General features: G+C 40.0%; 1 protein-coding gene across 1 annotated transcript; it reads left to right on the top strand.

Moving 5' to 3' along the window:
* LOC105482118 (ATPase H+ transporting V1 subunit B2) lies at positions 1 to 23,226 on the top strand. The gene is made up of 14 exons (XM_011742062.2): positions 1 to 163; positions 7,484 to 7,539; positions 10,605 to 10,703; positions 11,527 to 11,620; positions 11,750 to 11,827; positions 12,696 to 12,835; positions 13,169 to 13,270; positions 13,621 to 13,718; positions 14,310 to 14,433; positions 16,371 to 16,521; positions 17,977 to 18,059; positions 18,767 to 18,871; positions 19,685 to 19,814; positions 21,792 to 23,226. Exons 1-14 carry the CDS (start codon positions 28 to 30, stop codon positions 21,929 to 21,931), a joined length of 1,536 nt encoding a protein of 511 aa, XP_011740364.2. The 5' UTR covers positions 1 to 27; the 3' UTR covers positions 21,932 to 23,226.
* The last annotated feature ends 1,989 nt before the right edge of the window (positions 23,227 to 25,215 follow it).

Raw genomic sequence — 25,215 nt, 5'->3', positions numbered from 1 at the left:
TGGGCCAGTCGGGACGGAGGAGACAAGATGGCGCTGCGGGCGATGCGGGGGATTGTCAACGGGGCCGCACCCGAGCTACCCGTGCCCACCGGTGGGCCGGTGGTGGGAGCTCGGGAGCAGGCTCTGGCCGTCAGTCGGAACTACCTCTCCCAGCCTCGCCTCAGTGAGTATCAGAGAGCAAGACGTCTCCGGTCTTTGCTCCCTAGCCTAGCCCTTTGCTCCCACTCACCTGCTTAGCCAGCGGGTAGGGTGCAGGATTTATTTTTCCCTCCCGCGTCTCCCCTCCGACCCTGACCCACTTGTCTCTTTAGAAGGAGATTTGCCTGTACCTAGTATTTCCGGGAGGTGGGCAGAGGGCAAGAGCACCAGCAGGAACTTTTTCCTGGGGTTGGTGGGCTCCTGGCTATTGCCCTACACCCTTACCCCCTCCCCTCCCCAGCTTCCCTAGTGGGGAGCATTCTCAGGCAGTTGCTTCCCGTCCCCGAGGGCCACTTCTTGTCACTCCGATCTTAATCTTCCCCTGACTTCATTTGGATATCTAGGGGTCGAGGGAACGCCCCTTCTTCTCCCCTTCCCCTGATGAGGACCTCAGTGGGGTTTTCAGCTACTGCGGAGGGCAGACGGTAGAGCCATCGCTGGCGTGGTCAGGCCTTTCGTGGATGGAGGTCAGGCCAGTTAGCCAGAGGGAGATGTGGCTTGGTGTTCGGTGGAGGGGCTGCTCCACAGAAGGACACCTAGATATCAGAAAACGCTAGAGCTGAAAAGTACCTTGCAGGTCATCCGGTCCAACCCTATCATTTTACAGGTGAGAAGCCTAAGGTTCTGGAAGGGGTAGAATTTGCCATGCTTCAGACACTTATTGGCAGAGCAGGGACTAAAAATCCAGGTTCTTAAATTCCCGCTGGGCCTTCTTCTACCCTTGCCTCTTCATTTACTGACCAGTTAACCGAACTTGGTTGAGTGCAAGGTTCTTTGGGGAAGCCAAGTGGCTTTGCCCATAGATGGTGCGTGTGCATAGGCTTGTTTACGTGTTGTGATTATTTAAATAAAAAGGCCTTAATGAACTAGGTTTAAGTGGATGGCTCAGCAATTCCGAAAGAAATGGTTCTTGATTACTAGGGAATGCAGTTGTGTAGCATCTAACTTCACAGCGTTCTTGGGAACTGGCAATGAGCCAGTTCCCAGTTTTTAAAAAAGTCTCGAAATAGACTTTTTTAAAAACTGGGAAAAGCACATGATGTTTCCCCGGGTGGTGAGGCTGCATTTTCACTGGTTAATTGCCAGAGTGCCTGTCTGTAGGTGGCCGATTGGTTAAAAAGGATTTCAGATGAAGGGTGTTAGCCTGGGCGATCTGAAGCCTGACTAATCCACATCCTGATCTGTCACTGGGTCATGTGATGGCACTGCAGTGTGAAGAAAAAGGAAAACATTTGATTCGGTGGATTGCTGAGATGTGCCTTTTACCCTGGGAATTGTTCGAATTAGACAATGTATGTTGGGGCTTATCTGAGCTGAAGTAGCTACTTCAGGAAATCGGCAGATGTTGCATTCTTATGCAAACCTTGGCAATAAATTTATACCTAGGAATTACAGATTCTCTTTTATTAATTACATTTGTATGCATTGCTTTTCTTTGGGCAGAACAGATAGACGTTAGTGGTGCCTCTCAAAAGAGGTTATAAAGGTGCAGTAGTCAGTTTCCATATAATTAATCATTTCAGAGAATATCAACTGAAATAATGTTGTTTAAAGATACTCCGTGATTAAGATTGTAAACCTTTAAGAGAGATGAACGTGATTTCTCCATAGTTCGTACGTACTTAGCCAGTTGCTGAAGAATTTTTCCAGACATTATTCTTGACAAAACTGTTGTAGCATAGGGCTTCACACTGAACTGTTAGAGGTCAGGGATCCTTTTTATCCCCACTGCCTAGCACAGTGCCTGACACATAGCATGTGTCTTGTAATTGTGTAACTTGTATTTAAACTCCTTGCTCAAATAATTCAGTGGATAGATTGTGAACATGGGCGGAATCAGAGCAGGGAGTTGAAATGCCTGGTTGAGTTTCACTTGTATATCCGTGTTATTCTAAAAAGCATAAATGATATCGTACTTAGGCTAACAACTAACAGCATTTGAATATCTTCTTCTTTTGCCATATTTTTCATTCTACGCAAAAGTTTTAGTTGCTTCTGAGTAAATACTGATTAACGTCTTAATGTTTGTGGTTTTGTTTTGTTTTTTTGTTTTTGACGGAGTCTCACTCTGTCGTCCAGGCTGGAGTGCAGAGTGGCGCGATCTCGACTCTCTGCAACCTCTGCCTCCCGGGTTCAAGCAATTCTCCTGCCTCAGCCTTCTGAGTAATTGGGACTACAGGCTCATGCCGCCACGCCCGGCTAAATTTTTGTATTTTAGTAGAGACCGGGTTTCACTGTGTTGCCCAGGCTGGTCACGAACTCCTGACCTCAGGCAGTCTGCCCCGCTAGGCCTCACAAAGTGCTGGGATTACAGGCATGAGCCACCACGCCCAGCCAACCTCTTAATTTTTGTAAATTGATTGATGATATAATTTAAGGGGATATGTAATTATAGTTATTTTGTGTGTGTGTGTGTGTGTGTGTGTGTGTATGTTGAGACAGGATCTCACTGTTGCCTAGGCTGGAGTGCAGTGGTGTGAGCTCAGGTCACTGCAACCTCCACCTCCCAGGCTCAAGCGATCCTCCCACCTCAGCCTCTCAAGTAGCTGGGACTACAGACGGACACCACTACCTCCAGCTAATTTATTTTTATTTTTATTTTTTATTTTTGGTAGAGATGGGGTTTCCCCGTGTTGCCCAGGCTGGTCTCCAACTCCTGAGCTCAAGAGATCCGCCCGCTTTGGCCTCTCAAAGTGCTGGGATTACAGGTGTGAGCTACTGTGCCCGGCCTAAAGCTTCACACTGAACCTTTAGAAGTCAGAGGTCTTTTTTGTGTCCCCACTGCCTAGCACAGTGCCTGACAAATAGAATGTGCCTTGTAATTGTGTAACTTGTATTTAAACTCAAAAAGTTGTGGTTTTTGAATGAAGAAATGGAGTAATGTTGACAGCTCCACCGTACAAATTAGATCCTTTTTAAAAATAGCTTCCAGATTATAGGACTTTTAACAAGAAATGGAAAACATAGTCAGGCTTGAAATTAGGAAATTATCTTGAGCATTTTAGTTGAATTTCTGAAGTCACAAGGAATGAAAACTTGATTTTGTCTTAAAAGGAAAGGTTCAACAACATACGTAGAGCTTTTGAATGCTATATATTTTTAATTCGGTCGTCTCCATTTTTCTTGAGACCCTAAATCAACTGACCTTAAGTTTCTTATAAGGCAGAGCTAGCCCTGCAAAAAGTCAAAATAGGAATCTTCTCCTTGCTTTTTTTCTAGAACCTCTTCTTTAGGTGCCCACTGCTCATGGTGTGGATCTTTACTCTTCTTTTACAAGAGAGGATGATTACTCTGGGTTTTTGTTTTGCTAATAAGGTGGAGGCTAAAAGACTAGGACACATTATGCAATGGCTGTCAACTTTTTTTCTGAGTGTTTCATAATCATTAAATGGTGTTAGTAGTGTTGAACAGTCTCCTGTCCTGCAGGAGGAAGAGGATGTCGTCTGACAAAATACGTGCTCCTTAAAACCTCTGTAGATTTTGGGTTTTAAGTGTTACTTCATAAATACTTGTTGTCTGCCTGATACGATAGTTCAGAATCAAAGCCAAGACATTTTGGTTGTAAAATATGTTAAGAATGTAATGTATCTTCTGTGTTGTCAGAAGTTCTGATTATCCCCCGTACACCCACCTACGGACTCAAATTCTTGTTCATTTGGAGAGGAGTGGTCAGTATTTTGGTAAATAGAAATATTTAGGTAATTTGCAAATCGGTTTTTGTCTTTTTTGAAGGGCAACTTAATGTCTTTTACCGCCATACTGTAAACTGGTATGTCTGTTTTGGGCTGTTAATGGTAATGGTGAGGAAGGCTGGATAAATACTGTCGAGAGATAAAAGGTAGTGTTTGTTATCATTCTGCTTGGTTTTCTCTCAGATAGTTTTAGTACCATGGAACAGAGCTGTAGTTTTATATAAATTGTCTTTTAGTTCCCACTTGTAGTCCAAGTGCTGGAAGCTGTATGATCTCCATACTTTTTAATTGTACTGGAGACTAAGGCCAGAAATAATATAAGGGTCATAGAGTACCAATCCTAAGATTAAAGAAAAACAAAACAGTTAGAAGCCTGGCTCCCCCATTTAAAAACAAACTTATCAGGGCCTTAGTTTCCTTAGGGTGCATCAGCCTTGCCTATTGTGTTAGCCATTTTCTGTTCCTTTTAACAGAAAACCTGAAACTGGATAATTTATAAAGAAAAGGAATTTATTTCTTAAAGTTCTGGAGTCTGGGAAGTCCAAAGTGGAGGGGCCGCATCTGGTGAGAGCCTTCTTTCTGTTGGGACTTGAAAGAGTCCCAAGGTGGTTCAGGACATCACATGGTGATGGGGCTGAGAATGCGGAGGCACTAGCTCAGGTCTCTCTCCCTTTTGTAAAGCCACCAGTTCCCTTCACAGGATAACTCATTAACCCATGAATGGATTCATCCATTCATGAGAGCAGAGTCCTCATGACCCAGTCCCCTCTTAGAGGCCTAACCTGTCAGTACTGCCACATCAGGGATGAAGTTTCAACTTGTTTTGGAGTTTCCGAGGGGATATTCAAACCCTAGCACCCACCTCGTTGTGTTCTGTGAAGGTGAAATCAGATAGCCTATCTGAAGATGCTCTGTAAAAACATGAAACTCTTTCCAGCTATAAAGCTGGGTCACATTTTTATCTTATTTGGATTATAACATGTCTTAGCTTCGTTTTTATATGTCAGTTGAATTTAAACCAAGCATGTTTAACCTCTGGTTTGTTTCGAAGTGTCTCCTCATCGCCTCATGTTTTTCGTGATTTTCAATGCAGGAAGATGGCTGAATCACCTCCACCAGATTCTCCGTTCTCTACTTAAACTCTTCCAGTAGCTACGACTCCATTGGAAAAAGATTGTTTTGTGATTATGACAAAGCGTAGACACAGGGAAATATTCCCTGATGCGAACAGTAAAAACCTGTTTTTCATAGCTAAAATTGCAGGCTTGCGAAACTGTTTTGGGTGATATCGCTTCATAATTCTTAGAAGATACCATACCACAAAAAATGGACCAGTTCAGTTTTAGAATTTGGGCTGTAGTAGAATCAAAGGATAAGTGGCCCTGGAGCTAGAGTGTGCACGTTCAGAGCCTTGGGCTGGTTGCTTGTGTCCTTGGGCAAGACACAATAATTTCTCTGAGAATAATTTTTCTCTTCTGAAACTTAGAATAATGATAGCTAACTCATATGTCCATTATGGAGATTAAATGAGAATTCCTGAAAAGTGCTTACTAAATGTATGTTGGTGTTATCAGTTAACCTGCAAGGTTACTTATTGGCTTTTTGAAAGGCTGGATACATTATTGCAAATTTAGAGACTTTTGAGGAAGTAGAATCTTGCCTTCTGTAGTAGAAGTCAACTTGATTTACTGTTTCCAGGAAAAGCTATGATTAGTGTTTCTTTTTCTTGGTCATACTTTTGCTCGTGACTGGCAAAATTTCATGGTTTGGAATGAGCTTGAATTTTAAATATGAGATTCTGAAGCTTTATTGTTGTAGAAATTAGACGTATAAAGGAGATACAGTCTTGTCGAATAAAAGATAATTTTAAGAACCTGATGTATTTTACTGATGTTTCATTTTATTCAAAACAGTTTATCGTAAATCTCAACACCATATCCCCTCCCCGACCCCAGCTGTTTGGTAAAGGTTTTGGAAAGGTCTACGTTTCTGCATTTCTGAAAACTGGTTTCAAGAAAACATATTTCTAATGTAGCTCACTTTCCATTTCCACTTGGCAATTTTAGAAAGTCATTGAAAAACAATGTTGGGAGTCTTTTTAAAATGAGAACAATGAAGAAATCTTTTGGGGGTTGGAATTATGTTTTTTAAGAGTATTCGATCATTTTAAAACAGTAGGGATAGTTTTCATAAAAGTGGCAGAGTGGCAAATGGGGTCTTTCTAGTAATCTAGGGGAATGATTAATCCTTTCACATGACCATCCCTCCAAGTAGCTTGCTTTTTATCTAAAGTGAAAAACAAAAAAACAAAAAAACACTTCAGTTGGGGGCCTCTATTGAGACACAGTACAATTACTGATATATTCAAGCAAATATGTGATGTCTGGATTTAAACGTCCGGTTAGCAGGAAAGATGGAAGCCCTGACAGCGCTGTCTGCTCCGTTCTAGCATTTGTACCAGGGCTCTGGCTTCCCAGCCTGAGGCTGAAGGAATTGTAATTTTAAATTCCAAAGCCCCTTGAGTGGACAGACTGGTTAGTAAATGGTTTCCTCATTCCTGGGAGTCCACATCTCTGCCAGGAATCTCTGTGCAAACTCATTATAAGACCTCAAAAGAAATCTAGCAAGTGACAAATTCCCAGTTGCTAGACAGCTTCATATTAATTATTTTAGGCCTTAGAGTAAATTTTCTTCAAAACTTTGGTTCATGTATTTTTTTCAGTTGTTCTGCTTATGAAATTTAGTGAATTTTGTAGGTGTCTGGTAGAATTACTGTCCCCTGAGTGTTCTTATACCTGATCCCCCTTTCACTTGCCGTGCAGGTGTGATAGGCGAGGGCTTTGGGTAGGACCTGCTGGGGTAGAGTAGCAGTTTATTCGTAGGGCGCACTTTGCAGTGGAAAACAACAGTTTCTAACCTGGCAGTAACATTTGACTTTTTTTTAAAAGGATACTTTTCTTATCTTGTTTGACCTCTGGCCTTTCTTTCCATTGCCTACTCCCTCCTTCAAAAGCTCTTTTCTCTTAGTTTTTATGACACCGTTTAATTATGGCTTTTTACCTTGCAGGCTATATACAATTTCTCCGATTTCCTTTGTGACTTTGGTCACTTCTGCTTAACATTAAAAATTCCCTTTCCTCATCTAATTAGCTAAATGCCACCTCCTCTATAAAGTTTTTACTTTTCTCCCTGAGATGAGAACTATTGCCCTGTTTCTGCTGTGCTCCCACAAACCCTCTGCAGGCCATAGTGAGAGCCCTTATCACATCACATTCTAACTCTCTCGTAAGACCGAACTTTCAAAGGCAAGCAGAGTCTGTCCCTCTGTGTCTTGTTTTTGTATGCTGGGTGCTTAGAACAATGACTTACTCTTACTAAGGATTCAAAATATTTTTGGTTGGATGACAGTGAGTTATGAAAAGTTCTGTAGGCACAGACATTTTTATAAATGCATTGAAAAATTTTGTAACTATTTGAGTGTTGCGTATTCTAATAGATATGATAACGTAGAAAGGATTTTTGGTAATGCCAGAGAGCTAATTTAAGCTTTTGTGCTGTTTGACTAAAGCTGACTCTTCTGTATTTCTTTCCAGCATACAAGACAGTATCTGGAGTCAATGGTCCGCTAGTGATCTTAGATCATGTTAAGGTAATACCACTATCTCTTATGGTCTATTTATGTAGTTAAAAATGTGGCATTAGGTCCTATTTAGTACACTTTAAATTTTTGTTATGATTTTTAAGCCATGCTTTAGACTGAGTGTCAGTCAGTCTAAAGCCCAGATACCCTGATACCCTTGGCTGTCAGATACCCTGGGCTAAGCTTTTTACCTGAGCTGTTTGACCAAAGTGTCATCCAAGAAAATAATTTCTGTAATATGTTTTCTAGAACAGTAATTGTACATTGGTTACTGGGGTGGGTCAAGGAGAGGCATACAATTACTAGTTTGTCGAGAGAGGTTAATGATGCGTTTGTGCTTGGCATGTGACCCCTCTGGAAGCAGAAGATACATCGAGAAACATTTCTTAAAAGAAAGGGGCAAAGTGCGTTGCCTCTTCTGCTTTATCACTAAGGTAATATCTTTGTGTGTGATAAGGCACCTGTAGAAACTAATCTCAAGATGAAACCTAGCGACTTTACCTCCTGACTGCAGTTTGATATGTGCTGAAGATTGATTCAAAGCCATAATCAAACTTAAGTTGTACAAGATTTAGGCAGGTGCCCATTAACGTTTTGTGAAAGAATACAGCCTACTCTTTTGTTTTTTGAGAACAATGTTAGGAAGCTTTGTTTGTTTCTGTATATTTTAATTGTTTTCTATATTCTTTGTTAAATAAACTTTTGGACTCATTTTTAAAATACAAATTTTTTAATATTACTAAGTATATTATTGAAACAGCTCAAAAAATATTTGGGCTTAATAGTGTTAAGTGCTGAGCCCCGTACAGAAAATAAAATGGTGAACAACAAGAATGGGGTCTCCCCTAGTTGAGCATAGTATAATGGAGATGCAGATATAGTATCAATGTCTACTTGGTACGTGCTGTGAAGAGTCAGGGTGCTGTGAAAGATTATACTGGGAAGGACTTAGAAACCGTCTCTGAGGAAGTAATTTTAAGAGACCTAAAAAAGCTTCATTGAATGTTACATTGGGGTATAGTTATAGGTGAGGGAAGACTGGTAAATAAATTTTATGTAGTTGTAGAAAAATCTATTTAGATCGTGAGATTTATAGTGATTTGTTTTGATTTTAGATTTTGGCTTTTGTTTTTAACATAAAACATACAGGATCAAGGAACAGATAGTCTCAGGCAAATTATATCAGAATAGAAGAAGATGAAGCACTGCTGCCCACTGATTTTGTGAAGTTAGCATATCTTTGACTCCAAACCAGAAAAAGTGTAGTATTAGAAAAGAAAAATAGCTGTTCTCACTTATAACACAGATGCCAAAATTCTTAATACATTCATGTTAGATATTAGCAAAAATACCTATGTAAAATATCAGCAAAAGTAGGCCGGGCGCGGTGGCTCAAGCCTGTAATCCCAGCACTTTGGGAGGCCGAGACGGGCGGATCACGAGGTCAGGAGATCAAGACCATCCTGGCTAACACGGTGAAACCCTGTCTCTACTAAAAAAATACAAAAAACTAGCCAGGCGAGGTGGCGGGCGCCTGTAGTCCCAGCTGCTCGGGAGGCTGAGGCAGGAGAATGGTGTGAACCCAGGAAGCGGAGCTTGCAGTGAGCTGAGATCCGGCCACTGCACTCCAGCCTGGGCAACAGAGCGAGACTCCATCTCAAAAAAAAAAAAAAATTACATTTAAAAGCGTAGATTGGCAAAGATGGAAGGGATACTTTTTTACACTGCTAAGGAGACTGTAAATTAATAAGGTTCCTTTACAGAGTTAGTTTGGCAGAAAATGGGCATAGCTTGTATGTGGCCCACCAAATGGCTTTGGGAAATTCTGGCTTGTATGAGGAGCCACATGCAAGAATGCTCATTGTAACATTTTTGTGTTCGTGTAAATTTGGAACAACCCAAAACTCCACTGGTAGAAGAACTGCTAAATAAAATGTAGTGTAGTTATCTAATTTAACTGTACGTCCTCTGTTTTAACATTAATTCTAAGGTGCCCATATCTCCAAAGGGTCTTACAACCAATGGCACATCATAGTTTAATTGGCATTTTTTTTTCCACATCTCACAGAATAATGATGCATCTTTCAATTGTGTTGATAAAATAAGTATTAACGTGACAGAATGTCATGTTAATATCAGGTCAAGTGGAAAACAAATTGCGGAAAACAAATTGCAGAATGATAAGTACATTGCCATTTACGTAAATCACCAAACTACATTTTTTGGAGACATGTCTTTTTAAAGAGTAAAAATGGGTTGGAGGAATATGTATCTTGTTAGGAGAACTAGATTGAGGATGAGACTTAAGCATTATCTTATTATAATAGTAATTATTATTTAGTAACTTTTTTTTTTTTTTTTTTTTTTGAGACAGAGTCTTGCTCTGTCAGCCAGGCTGGAGTGAGTGCAGTGGCGTTATCTTGGCTCACTGCAACCTCCGTCTCCCCAGCTCAAGCAATTCTGCCCCAGACTCTTGAGTAGCTGGGATTACAGGCATGTACCACCATGCCCGGCGAATTTTTGATTTTTAGTAGAGACAAGGTTTAACCATGTTGGCCAGGCCGGTCCCCAACTCCTGACTTCGGATAATATGCCCATCTTGGCCTCCCAAAGTGCTGGGATTACAGGCGTGAGCCACCGAGCCTAGCCTATTTAGTAACATTTTATTCTTCCCCTATCAACCACACCTGAAGCACACAGTTGATTATACACACAACCTAGAAAGCAATCATCAGTTCTAGGTGGTGGGAACATGTTTATCTGTACCTTTCTGTAGCCTCAAAACTATAAAACATGCATGCAGAGGAAAAGCAATACATTTAATTGCCATGTTTTCAAGGATTTAAGACCCTTCTTCTGTACCTTATGCTTTGTTTGCCAATATACGTGTCAGTGATGTGTGTTGAAAGGACTTAAACTACCTGAGGATATTGAAAGCTCTCAGCCTAAACCTGTATCTGTGGAGAGTAGGGGGTTGCACATTCGGACACACCATGGTAGAGACAGAGCATGTGTAGTAATTTGGAGGGCCTTTAAAATGTGGGTTATTGATCCTTTATTTTTTTTCTCTTTAGTTTCCCAGGTATGCTGAAATCGTCCATTTGACCTTACCAGATGGCACAAAGAGAAGTGGGCAAGTTCTGGAAGTTAGTGGTTCCAAGGCAGTAGTTCAGGTAAGTTGCACCTGGCCAGCTGAACTGTTGCCTAGCTGCCGACACATAGGGAACGCTACGTGTTTCTTTCTGTGATGATCATTGTATAAGTGTTTTTAGAGTCTTTAGAGATTGGTTACCGGCTGCAGGGAAAAATAATTATCATTGCATGTTTTCTTGCTCATTGTCAGCCACCTAGCTCCACTTAATCCGACAGCAACACAGTCTGGCATTTTTGACCAAACTAAGGACTAAAATTTGGCATTTGACTAATTTGAAATTTAAATGGATAAAATTAGTCATGTAGAAGGAGAGAGATGAAAAGCAGAATTCAGTGATGATGTGATGAAACCAAAAGAGCATCTGTCTGAGTCTCTTCTTTTAAATTGTCTCATACAGTTCCTAGTTTTTAATGTTACCTCACTATGGGTAATGGCAGTTTTCTCAATAACATGTTCCCCTTAAAAATAGTCTAAAGCAGGGATTGGCAAGATTTCTGTAAAAGGCCAGAGAGTAATGCTTTTAGGCTTTGTGGGGCCAACTAAATTCTCTTACATATTCTTCCTTCTTTTTCTTTTTTTTTGAAACAACCCTTTAAAAATATATATATTAAAAAATTAAAAAACAAAACAAAACGTACTTAGCTTGTTTATCAGGCTTGGCCTGTAGCATGAACCCTTGATCTGAAGGTTGACAATTTGATTTATTATATGTCTTTGCTCATTATATCAAAAGTAGTATACATTCGTGTATTTTATTTTATAAGAGCTGTTTAGCAGATGAATAAAATGTAAATGCCCATGATCTAAATTACTTTTACCCTTCTGATTCTTTTTCTTGATAGGTATTTGAAGGGACTTCAGGTATAGATGCTAAGAAAACGTCCTGTGAGTTTACTGGGGATATTCTCCGAACACCAGTGTCTGAGGATATGCTTGGTAAATGGATATTATTCATTCTAAGCTGAGATCTGTTTCCTTTTAAACATATTTCCATAAGGTCTTTTAAAAATTATGAACGTTTGAAAGTCAGCATCTACTTTGTCCTGTCTTGTTACTGATTTCTAGGTCGGGTATTCAATGGATCGGGAAAACCCATTGACAGAGGTCCTGTTGTACTGGCTGAAGACTTCCTTGATATCATGGGTAGGGACAGTAGATGGGTTTCTGTGTTTGGGATAAAATAGCCTCTCTCTGTCTTGTACCTTTGCCAGATAGAGAGTGGTGTTTGTGGTATCATTTCAAGTAGATAAGCAACATACTCCACAGGTTATAAATTATTTTATTATTTAATTGTATTTTCTTAGAAATTATCTTAAAGTTTTATGTATTAATATTTTAAGATACTGTAAAATATCTAGGATGTGTCTGAAATGTATATGGTAAAACCATGAATTTGAAATTAGGACTTCTCGGCACGGTGCGGTGGTTCACGACTGTAATCCCAGCACTTTGGGAGGCTGAGGCGGGCGGATCATGAGGTCAGGAGATGGAGACCATCCTGGCTAACATGGTGAAACCCCATCTCTACTAAAAATACCAAAAAAAAAATTTAAAAAATTAGCTGGACGTGGTGACAGGTGCCTGTAGTCCCAGCTACTTGGGAGGCTGAGGCAGGGGAATGACATGAACCCCGGAGGTGAAGCTTGCTTGCACTGAGCCGAGTGAGCCATTGCACTCCAGCCTGGGCGACAGAGCAAGACTGTCTCCAAAAAAAAAAAAAAGGCATTAGGACTTCTCTCTTATTTGCTATACCTTTATTTTACTTTAGGAACTTGAATTCTATTACTGTTTATTTTGTGAGTCTACAAAAGAGTAAAGGAAAAAATTATTTCAAGTTTTGTATTTGAAAACTAACTGAATTTTTTTTTTTTTTTTTTGGTAGTAGAGAGATGCTTTATGTAGTTCTGGTCTCCTGGTGCTTTTTCTTTTCTTTTAATTTGATATGATTTCTAATTTCATTCATGAATATTGTGCCAACATGTTAAAATTTTCCTTTCTGGAAATACATTAGGTCAGCCAATCAACCCTCAATGTCGAATCTACCCAGAGGAAATGATTCAGACTGGCATTTCAGCCATCGATGGAATGAACAGTATTGCCAGGGGGCAGAAAATTCCTATCTTCTCTGCTGCTGGGCTACCACACAATGAGGTGAGGACTGGGATCGGTTTGCTATGAAATTTAGCAGACAAGAATTTCTAAATGCATCACTGTTCCTGAGAAACCAAGTAAAGGATTTTCAAAATAAATACTCAGTGTTATTGTTTGTATAATCCAGTTACCTTAAATCTTTATTTATGCACATGTCTTCTTGCTTACTCTTGCATATCTTTGCAAAAAGTACAAAATAGTTTCTTTGAATAAATCCCCTAAAACGTCCTGGTTTCATTTATGATTCAATTCCAAAAAGTTGACAGTAAAAGTTATTTTGTTGTAGAAATGTTATTTTAGATTTCAACTGAATTCTTCTACTTTGCTCATCAGATTGCAGCTCAGATCTGTCGCCAGGCTGGTTTGGTAAAGAAATCCAAAGATGTAGTAGACTACAGTGAGGAAAATTTTGCAATTGTATTTGCTGCTATGGGTGTAAGTAGATTTTTTTGTTTTAGTATGATATATAAAATTTTGCTTGTGTTATGAGAACAATGTAGTAAGCTGTACATATATAGTTGAATTTTTCTTTAGGTAAAGAATTTGCAGTCTGGCATTTTTGACCAAACTAAGGACTAAAATTTGGCGTTTGACTAATTTGAAATTTAAAAATAATGTTGTTTGTGCCCCAAACCCGCTCTTTGTTCTGTTGGCTTTTGTGAAAACTTTTGGGATACTTGAGATTTTAAAAGAAGGAACAATTCAAATCTGTAGCTTGGCTTTCATCAGAAATAAATGTTCAGGATTTTTCTTCTCCCAGCACTGATGAAGTTATTGTTATTTAGGTAAACATGGAAACTGCCCGATTCTTCAAATCTGACTTTGAAGAAAATGGCTCAATGGACAATGTCTGCCTCTTTTTGAACTTGGCGAATGACCCAACGTAAGTAAACAGAGCTATTTCTTTCTGTGGCCCAGACTCGGGATCAAAAATGTTTCTTAAGGTTGGGGAGGTAAACCGTGGTAATAACAGCATTTGGACCTAGCGGTGAGGTAACCCTGTATTTAAAGTCCAGCCCTGCTTCCTGATACTTATCTGGCATTGGGCAAATTACTTAGGTTCTGAAACTCGTAAAATGTGGCAACTGATACTTGTCTCATGGAGTTGTTTTGCATATTAAATGAGATCATACTTAATAAATTACCTAATACACAATCAACTCTCTGTAAATGATTTTTTCCTCTTACCTGAAAAATCTGGCTTTCATTTCTTCCCTGTCTCTCTCCTTCCTGCCCCCCGCCCCGCCCCACCCCAGTGTTGAGAAACCAATACAACTGAGAAATTTGAGACATTTATAAATAACTGTTAATACCTTACTTAAGAATTTGTAAAGCAACAATTGCTTTGCTCTCCTGAATTTAGTTAAAACTTTAAAAGGGGAATTGTACTGTTGTTTCCAGAATCATTTCTTTTTGTCTTTTCTTTTTGGTCTTTTGGTTTGAGTGGCCTAAGACTTACTAAGTTCCCTTTCAGCATTGAGCGAATTATCACTCCCCGCCTGGCTCTAACCACAGCTGAATTTCTGGCATACCAATGTGAGAAACACGTACTGGTTATCCTCACAGACATGAGTTCTTACGCTGAAGCACTTCGAGAGGTATCTTGTTCATGTTTTTCCCTCCGTTAAACAAAATTGGTTAATTTTCAGGGTTAACTTGTCGCTTTGCAAGTTTTCATTATTCTTCAATTATGGTTTTTTAATTCCACCGTTCATATATTAGTAGAATGGCTTAATAAATCAGAAAGGAAAATAATTCCTTTTTGTCAACTTGGTAGAAGTGATTAGAGGATAAGATTTAAATGGTTAGCCTGTGTATCTCATACTGTCACTGTCTCCATGGATTAAGAAATGATTGTAAAATGGAGTAAATAATTCAAGCTGTTTATTCAGTTACTCTCCTGGGAAGTTCTGTTTCTGTCCAGACTATTAATTTTTAACTCTTTTTATAATTCCATTTTTAATGAAGTTAATATATTATAAAGACCATACTCTGAAAGTACTCTCTCCAGCACTTTTTTCTTCAGAAAACCTAATGTTTAGGAACAGTATTAAGATTCTAGCAGACTGGGCATGCACGGTAGCTCATTCTTGTAATCCCTGCACTTTGGGAAGCCAAGACAGGAGGGGGCACTTGGGATCAGGAGTTCACGACCAGCCTGGGTAACATAGCAAGACCGTGTCTCCACAAAATATTAAGAAATTGGCCGGGCATAGTGGCACACACGCTTGTGATCCCAGTTGCTCAGGAGGCTGAGGTGGGAGGATAGCTTGAGTCCAGGAATTCGAGGCTGCCGTGAGCTCTGATTGTGCCACTGTACTCCAGCCTGGGCAACAGAATGAGACCTGTCTCTCAAGAAAGAGATTTTGACAGTTACCCCTAGAAGTTTTGGGGTATTTTTTCGAATACGAGTTACTGAAATTTTGAGTAAGTTACTCTTTTAAGCACATAAAAAGACTTCTGAAGAGACAGGCTGTATCAATACCTCGCTTCTTAAAATTCCCTCAGTGCTGTCACCATATCTTACTCTGCTATATTGCTGTTTCAGACTAACTCTAGTCAAGGACTAACTTTTCTCCCCCATCCATCACAGACCAATACTTTTGTAAAATACAATAAAGATGAGTTATTAGAAAAGTGAAGTTTTAAATAGATATATAATTTACAAATGCAAATTTTAAAATTATTAGATTCAACAGGCATAAAATTATTCTGCCAGATTGCCCTGAAAGTTTCTAAGTGCTTATCTTACTTTCTCTGTGATCATTGCGCGTTGATAACAGCTGGTCTGCAGACCGCGCTGTGAGGAGCACTGCTGTAGCACTCTCCTTTGAATATATCAGAGTAGCACTTAGAAGTTGCATTTCATAATGCTTTAGGGTTCTAGTTGATTGTAGGTTAACATGCACGCCTGTAGTCTAGTATCCATGTCTCTAAGGGAAAGATCGTTTATCACCATTCTTGTTTTGTGCAGTGGAATGGACTCCTGACTTTGTGACCCTCAGAAATTGTTTAATTTTTCTGACCCTTGATTCCAACTGTAAATTGGAGGTAACGCCTTCCTCATAGGGTTGCTGTGAGGATTAAATTAAATAATGTTGTAAAGCACAGCAGATGATTCCTGGTGTACATTTCCTTCCCTTTTGACCTTTTTGGGATTAGGTTAGATAAATATAGCTAGTTCTACCACGTGGAATAAATCTTGTGAACCAACAATCTTTTCTGTTTTAAAATTAACTTCCTTTGATTTATAAAATTGCAAACAGATTTTCTTCTAGCAAACTATTTGAAAACTTACATTATGGCAGTATGAGTTTAGCAAAAACCTTGTGGTCCCCCATTGTCAACATTTTTGTTACGGAATACTTTGAATTCATGTTGCCGGGAGATTTTTCTAAATCATTCTTAAGGACAGTATTTAAAACGAACATGATGGGATTTTCAACTTTGTACTTCGGCATGTTCAGACAAACGTGTTCTAACCAAGCTCGTTATAATCTGGTATGTGATATTCTTCTCCTTGACCTGCTGTCAGGTTTCAGCAGCCAGGGAAGAGGTTCCTGGTCGACGAGGCTTCCCAGGTTACATGTATACAGATTTAGCCACAATATATGAACGCGCTGGGCGAGTGGAAGGGAGAAACGGCTCGATTACTCAAATCCCTATTCTTACCATGCCTAATGATGGTAAGTTTTGGTATTTGGATTATAACACACCTAATCTTTTTAAGGAGAGAGAAGACCCATCTTTCTTTTCGAGTTGAAATTATTTTGAGAACCCATCCCCTAAGAGTTTATCTTGGTTATTGGTGGCTAAATAAAACATTTTTCATTTGAAAGTTACCCATAGTTATTATCCTTTTGTGGAGGAAAAGCAATTTTCTTCATAATTTAAGTTTTTAACTTTCATTTATTAGGTACTATTGAGTGTCTGCTGTTTGCAGGACACTGTTCTAAATGTAAAGAATTTTTGAAAAGAATTTATGATCTCTACTTAATGTAAGTTACTCAGTCTAACTGGGGATGTTTTTTATGTGTGTGCCCCGGTAATTTAAGATGGCCACCATGTTAAGTGCCGCATGAGGAGTACAGGTAGTAAGCTCCACAAGACTTAGATTTTTTAACCAAGGGTTGGTTAAAAATGACTTTCCAATGCCTGTCTGCGTGTGTGCTCAGGGTGGCTCCTGGGGTACAACTGTTTAGAATTCCTCTCCTGTATTGCCTTTTTGTCCTTATTTCAGTTTTTCAACAACACTTTTACAAATTACGGTAAGTTATTACTGTAATTGAGCACTGTTCTGAGTGCTTTATAAATATTCACTCATTGCTTCTCATAGCAACTTTGAGGCAGATGCTGTGTGAGGCACAGGGAGGTAAAATGATTTGTTGAGGTTAGCAAGTGATAGATTTAGGACCCAGTTTGAGTTCATAATTCACACTGTTACTCTGTACTGCCTCTGACGTGAAAATGATTTGTTCCAGGGGAGTAGCTACAAAATGATGTAATTTAACAGATTTGGAAATGTGTTGCTTTGTGTGACCTTTTTGGTGCAGCCTGGCTAGTGTTTACTTCTCTGTGTTACATGCCTACATTTTGCATTGTGAAATGTTGTGTATCCATCTGACATAGTTTATGAACTAAGAATGTTCTCAGTATACATCAGGTTGGCAAATTTCTGTAAGGGAACTTCGAGTTTAAAATGAAACTTTACCTATATTGAGAGGGGAGAGCACTTACCTAGGGGAGAGAGTATTTTTTATGAATGCAGCCAGTTTACCTCATAGAGCCAACACGCATCTAACTGCTGCAACCAAACTCAACTGGCCAGTATAGTTGCCATTAGCCACATTTGGCTATTTAAGTTCAAGTTAACTAAAATTAAATAATTGAAATTAAGTTTTTTCAGTTTTGTTAGCCATGTTTCAAGTGTTAGATAGCCACATTAGGCCAATGGCTACCGTACTGCACAGCACAGACACAGAACATTTGCAGCATCACAGAAAATGACTCTAACAACACTCTTCTAAGTAATGTTATAGGTAGTACTGATGGACTTCTTGTGGGTTTGGTTCTGGGAAATGGCCACTGTAAAACTCATAACCTAAATATGCCATGCTTAACGTCGACTGTTCCTCCGGTAGATATCACTCACCCAATCCCGGACTTGACTGGCTACATTACAGAGGGGCAGATCTATGTGGACAGACAGCTACACAACAGACAGGTACTGGACGCGAGCAGTGCTCTGAAACTTGCAGGCTTGCTCATCCATTACTCTTTAGTGACTTGGATTTTGCTTTTGGGAATTGCTTTCCTTAGAAAGTATCAACTTGAATTGTTTTTAATGTGGCTATAAAATTGTCATTTCTGTTATCTTAAATTCTGGTGTGGGCAGAGCACCAGAATTAAGAATCGTCACTTTTCTTTATTGTGTCTTAAAATGGAGTCACTTGCCTCCAACAGCTTTTTTGGGAATTCTGTTCCTTAATGGTATCATCTACCAATCTTGTTTTTAATAGAAAAAAATGACTTTGCCATGCTTTTCTAGTAGATACTGCTAAAATCAGCTTTTAGGAATTACTGTTAATCTTTTTATTTCGTATATAATTTTTTGAGTCAGTTCAGAAGACCATTTTGACTCAATAATGTGGTAGTACTTACCAAACAGATGTTGAAAGTTTAGTTTTTTAAAATAGTCTTGTACAGTATTATAAATGAGACTTTGTTGGATTTGATTCTTGAAAGAAATACTGTGCCATAAAGTGTTTCTTGCTACCTTTTCTTCCCAGGAAGAGACAGTAGAATTCATCTAGGAGACAAATGCAGCAGTTTTCTGTGATTTAAGATGTAATAATGAATTTCAAATGCTTTTTGTAAAACTTGAGTATTGTACTTAAATATAGTATTTTTTCCCCTCTCATTCTACCCAAGATTTATCCACCTATCAATGTGCTACCCTCACTATCACGGTTAATGAAGTCTGCTATTGGAGAAGGGATGACCAGGAAGGATCATGCCGATGTATCTAACCAGCTGGTACGTACATTCTTCTAAGAACGGTGTTTGAAAAAAATGATGCCTTTCTGCTGTCTTGCACCTCTTGTCTTTCACCCTCACCACTTTTCCCCATCCACATGGAATTTTAGTGTAGACTTGATATGAAATACATAATCATTCATTAGAACCACAGCAGCCTTTTCTCATAAGGATAGATGCTGATGATCAACATTAGCTTGAAACCCATGTCTAATGCTATCATGTTTCCAAATAAAAAGCCAAGCAATGAGGTTGTTTAAATTTTTTATTAGCGATTTTAGTGTTAATTATAGAGTATTCCTGAAAGGCTGCTCTCACCTATTTCTTGCTCAACATATTAAGCCATCACCAGAACACTAAAGTGTACAGTTTTATGTAGTCTCTGAAATCCTTGATTTTTATAGTCATATAAGATTGTACACTAACACAAATAAAGAAAAATACTATGGCCATAAAGTAGAAGTGGTAAACTTAGTGATATCACAGATTTTTTTTTTTACTAGAACTTCAAGATGGATTTCTCCTTATGAGTTCTGATTTTCAAGTGGTCTATAAATTTTGAGCTCATTAACATTGAAGAAGTGTGTTTTTTGTAGAGCATTAGGAGTGTCTGTGTATTGTATGCCTGAAAACTCCTTTCTGAGTGAGAATATAGTCCTTCTGGTACTTTCATATGAATTTTATGTGAATTGATTTTGTAAATTCCTTCTATGGGCTCTTGTGAGGAAAACTGGAGCAGTACATTCCTATATCCCAGATGACTGAACATTTTGAGAGCCTCTCTCTGCTGATGGGAACCTTTCTTTTCTTTAGTATGCGTGCTATGCTATTGGGAAGGATGTACAAGCCATGAAAGCTGTCGTTGGAGAAGAAGCCCTTACCTCAGATGATCTTCTCTACTTGGAATTTCTGCAGAAGTTTGAGAGGAACTTTATTGCTCAGGGTAAGATGACTGTTGTCTTACAAACATAAAACGCCTTGTGTGTAATTTTGAAAACTGCTTTCCAAGCCGGAGGGAATTCTCATTGGTTTCTATACAGTTATTTCTCTGGTTAGAGAAGAGGCTCTGTCACCTGCCTGCCTTAACCCTCTGGCTTCTCCTCTGCCTTCTAAATACCTTGGGAAGATCTTGACTTGATTTTCCAGTTACTTAGCTACCATCTCACTGTTTTCCTTCTTCCATCGCACTTCTGAATCCTCCTTCCCAGGCCCTCTGCTGTGCAGCTTCGTTGCCAGTTCTCCTTGCTGCTGACTTCTTAGCAATGATCTGCTTTGACATTTGGGGCTTGGCACTTTCCTGATTCATCCATATTCATCTCTTTTTCTCATTTCTTACCTTCCTGCCTCTTAATTGTTAATAATCGGGAAAGCTCCGTTACCTGTTGTTTCTGCTTTCCCTCCCAGTGCCCACTTTTCACTCTGCTGTGGCTCTACAGTGTGTGGGCCTTCACCCGCTGTCCGGACCTCTGATTCCACGCCTCCAGCCGCCTCAGGAACACCACTGTTGTTGATGCCACCATCCCCTGAGGCTCAGTGTACTCGGACCAGTTTTTTTGCTTTTTCCAAGTGACCTGCCTAGCAGTGCCCTTTCAATTTTTATCTACCTCTGGTATAATCATTGTTCCATTAACCCAAGCTCAGTAACTGGGCATTATTCTTAACCTTCTTTGCTTATTCTCCCGTGATCAATTATTTACTAATTTGTGTTGTTTTCCTTTGAAATATCTTACCCTATTCGGTTTTTATTTCCATTATAATACCTTAGTCCTGTATTTCTTAAACTGTAATATGCTTTTGAATCAGCTGGAAATCTTGTTAAAATGCAGATTCAGATGGAGCAGACCTTGGTGGGGACAGAGATTTTTCATTTCTGTGAATTCCTGGGTGATGTTGAAGCTGCCGGTCTCTGACCACTCTTGAGTCCAAAGGCCCTAGTCCAAACCTTTGTCCCATCACCCTTGGCCATTGGTGCCAACATTTTCACCAGTCTCCTTGACTCCCTGTGTGCCATTGCCAGGGTAAATATATTACTAATTTTATTGGTTGTCCCTCTACTAAAAAAACCTGTAATGGTTTTTATGACGTAGCATAGGCAGGATTTTCAAGCTGTTTTGCTTGGTCTCTCCCATCACCCCTGCTAATGCTAGTGATATTCTCTTAACATCAGTGGTGGTTACAGCAGGTGTGTTTACTTTGGAATAAATGCATCAGGCTGTACACTTAGGATGTGCACCTTTCCAGTTATATGATACATTATTATTCAAATCCCCAAAATATCCACGATTATTGGAATGTTTTTAATGCAGAACCTGAATATCTTAAACAAAATAAAGTTTTCATCTAGAGAGAAGAACCCAGACCTCCAGCCTTGGAATCAAAGAATAAGATTTATGTGTGGGGATAAGGATGATTCTGCCACCAAAAATAATTTTAACAACTTGGAAAACCACTGACCTTCAGCTAGTGATGCTCTGGAGAGGGTTGCGTGTATTCAGGTGCTTGACTGGCATTTATGGCCTTCTGAGCATCTGTGTTAGTTGCCTTCAAATTCAGCCTTTTCTCCTTGTGTGAACCTTCTGTGCCAGGGAGACTTTTCTCACTAATCTCTGGACAAAACATTGATTCTAGTTTCCATTCCTCAAGTATGCTACCCAGTTGTCAAATCTCAGATCTATCTCCCCATCCTCTCCCGCAAGACTGTTCCCTGTCTTCTCAGCCCAGCCGCCTCTTCCGCTTCTCTGGTTCCTTATGATACCGTCTGTGTCCTCTTTTCCTCACTCCTTCTCATTTAGTCTTGGGAGTCCCAACCTTTTTTCCAATATATATTTAATACACTGCTAGTCATGTAACAGTACATACTGAATAACACTGCTAAGTTGGAAGTCATTTGCATTTATTAATTCAATCTCAATTTTTTAAGGTCCTTACGAAAATCGCACTGTCTTTGAGACTTTGGACATTGGCTGGCAGCTGCTCCGAATCTTCCCCAAAGAAATGCTGAAGAGAATCCCTCAGAGCACCCTCAGCGAATTTTACCCTCGAGACTCTGCGAAGCATTAGCTGCCGCTTCTGCGCTGCTCCACACTCTTGTGAAATACTGGTTCTATTTTCTTTATTCCTTTTGCGCTCCCCAATCCCCACCTTTGTCTTGGAGTTTACTGTGTTACCCTGTAATTAAAAACAAAGAATAGGTAACATATTGTGCCAGTGTTGCAACGTTTTAAACTGCTAACAGACCTTAAAATACCCCGTTCAGAAAACCTGGGTCCTCAGTGCTGTGTTTAAAGTAGCTGCAGGGATGGAGTGGCGTTTTCCTATTGCTGTATGTATTGTACATAGTGGAGTAGTTAGTTACCTGATAACGGTCTCATTATTTGGGTCTCTTAGACCTTACCTCTCAACTCCCTCAAGAGTACCAGTCTCTGAAGTTACCATGCTTTGGTCTCTACATTAGGGGCAAGATCCGGTCTAAAAGAAGTCTCCTTTGAGAAGGGCCAAGAGGCTCTTTCCTGAGTGTGTGCTTTCGGTTTGTTGGTGTGCCTGTGTTGCTGGGCTGTGCTGATGCTCGAAGCAGATGGTTTTGACTGTCTACTTGCTCTTTCCTGTATAATGAATAGATGAGTGAAAGCAGTTTTCTTTTTCTCTTTAGTACATATGTATTGGGATTCCTGTGTCTTACAGCTCTCCCTCTCCAAATAATACACAGAATCCTGCAACTTTTGCACAGCTGGTGTCTGTCAGGTAGCAGTGAGGCCCCTTGTCTTGGTGATCCTTACTGGATTTCCAAGCAGAGGAGTCACGTGATTAAAATCGCTAATAGAGTTGTTGTTTGGGGTACAAGATAAGAAGAAAGAAAAACCTACAGCCTTTCTACATTCTGACATACTAACAGTGGTTTCAGTTTCTAAAGTGTTTACCAGATGCCGAAGGCAAGGTGGGGAGCAAACGCACTTACGTTTACGGATATTTTAAACTCTGTTAGAGAGCAGCCTTTGAAAATCCCCAATTTTGTTCTACTTTTTGACCTCTCTCTACCTTTTCAGGGTAATCTTTGTGGCACAAACGATAGCATTTCCAAGCTTTAGAGTTCTCTGAATTCCTGCGCCTTCCTGAACGTGAGCCCTGAGCGATCTTCTATGCAGTTCTGCCATGTGTCCTGTTCGGTCTCTCTGTGTTCTTTGTTACTTGTGCAATAGCGACTTCCCTACTCCGTGCATTCCATCTTTCATGTTGTGTAAAGTTCTTCACTTTTTTCTTTGAGGGGGTGGGGGTGGGGGGAGTCAGCATGATTATATTTTAATGTAGAAAATGTGACATCTGGATATAAAATGAAATAAATGTTAAATTAAATGGAAGTTAACTAAAGTGACTCTGTATCTTCTAACGAGGAAAGCAGCAAGCAAATGTGTAATCACGCATCTCTTCAGTTCACAGCTCTGAGCATCATAACCAGGATTGGGAACCAGCCCTTGTGTTGTAGGGACAAGGCTTCCAGACTGCCCTTGCCGCTCTTTTCAGTACCGTCCCTTACAGCGTGCTGTACTTTGATCCAGGGCTGAGTGTTCCTACAGGTGCTCCCCAGCATTCCTCATTTCAGACCTTGTCAGGACCTGTAGAGCCCATCTGCTGTGAGCGAAAGAGGGTACTAAATAGTGAAACACAACTTGAAGCAAGCCAAAACCTGTTTCACATAAAATCTCACATGGATGTCCAGTGTATAAAGAAACCTGGTGAAAGCACAGGGCGTGCTGTCATGGAGCCTCTCATTTCTCCCCACTCCAGTTCAAGGCAGCTTTCAGGAGATGTAGAGGAAAAAGCTTAATCATAAGGAGAACTTGGTAGACCTGAGTTCTCTTTCTGATTCTGCCAGTACTATATGGCCTTGCTTAGTTATTCAACAAATTGGAGTCTGCTTGTCTGCTTGTATGCCTTTTAGGGTTATTGTAAGGATTGGAGATTTGTGTGTGTAAAACGCTAGGACAGTGCCTGGTCCGTAGCAGGCCACTGTTATTAGTACACCTTTTTTAAGATAAATTTGCCTTATTACTCTTACATAATACTTAGGATTTGTTGGTTATGTAGCACTCTTATTAGTTTGTAACTTATTTTTTAGTGAAAACATTTTCTTAAGGAGCCTTTTTATACCGGAATAAGCCCTAATGAAAAGACCTGTTAGGAAGCCAAGTGTCCTCAAAGGTCAGGCTGAGTGACTCATTCAGCATTTATCCTTGCAGTTGACTGCCACTTCGTTGTGTAAGATTTCCTGTAAGTGAAAAAATGTTTTCAGACTAATGTCATAAATACCTCGCTAAGATGTTTTATTTTTACCAAGTGTGGGGGTACAAATCGTCTGAGGTCAACAGAGCATCCTGTGCTCTTGAAATTTTCTGTTACTCTCGTAAGGGAAAGTTAGCTTAATTCAGTATTAGGAGCCAACAGAAAATAGTTCCCCAGACTACATTTAAAATAGCATTTAGAGACTACAACCAGGAAAACTTGGCAAGGCAGTTCTTGAGGGAAAATTATCCTTTGTGGGGCAACTTAAGTAGAAGGAAGTGAGTTTTCTTAAATGAAACAGTCATGTTCCTTACTCAGCTACCAACTGTAGTTTTATTTCGAGCCATTTTTCCAGTTTGGGGTTGAACACCTGCCTCACACTCAGGCAAACCATGTGGTGTCCCCAGCTGCCCCCTCTTCCGTCTGAAGCCCTGCCGTGGTAACAAGGAGCGGGTGACTGATGTTTGGAAACAATGAGAAATCGCTTCCAGTCACTAATGGGTCACAGAGCTTTGCATCCTGAGCTAGTGGCCAGACTCGTCCAGAAAACTTAGTAAATGCTTTTCAGACACGTGTGAAGGCGAGGATTTGTGGGAGCCTCCCTGAACAGTCTGCCGCATTTCTACTTAAGGGAAAAGCAAAGCATCTGACTGTGGCTCCCCCTGAGGCTGAGGCACACGTGAACAATGCCTCGGTCTCCTTTGTAGGAGCCTGAGGGACCCTAACCTAGAATCAAGCCCATGGCTGTTTGCTGTGGTTAGCAGCTACAAGTAGTGCACATGTGATATGCCACTGTTCTCTAAAGAATTTCATCTCCAAACTACTAGAACATTTTCGAAATCTAATAAATTACAGCATTCCAGGTAACAGTGGTCACATAGCCCTTTATCCGCAGATGCAACTAGAAAATGGCTTGTCCAGGGTCACAAGGGAATGGCAGAACAAGAACTGGAACCTGGGTCTTTAAACCTGGGCTAGTGCTCTTCCCAAAGCACGATGTTAACATCCAACGGCCACTCCACGCATCAAAATGGCGTTCACAAATGTCAGTCTTGCTAGAAACAAGG

Source organism: Macaca nemestrina, chromosome 8, assembly GCF_043159975.1.
Source record: "Macaca nemestrina isolate mMacNem1 chromosome 8, mMacNem.hap1, whole genome shotgun sequence".
Classification (NCBI taxonomy): domain Eukaryota; kingdom Metazoa; phylum Chordata; class Mammalia; order Primates; family Cercopithecidae; genus Macaca; species Macaca nemestrina.
This window is presented reverse-complemented; position numbering and strand designations above follow the sequence as displayed.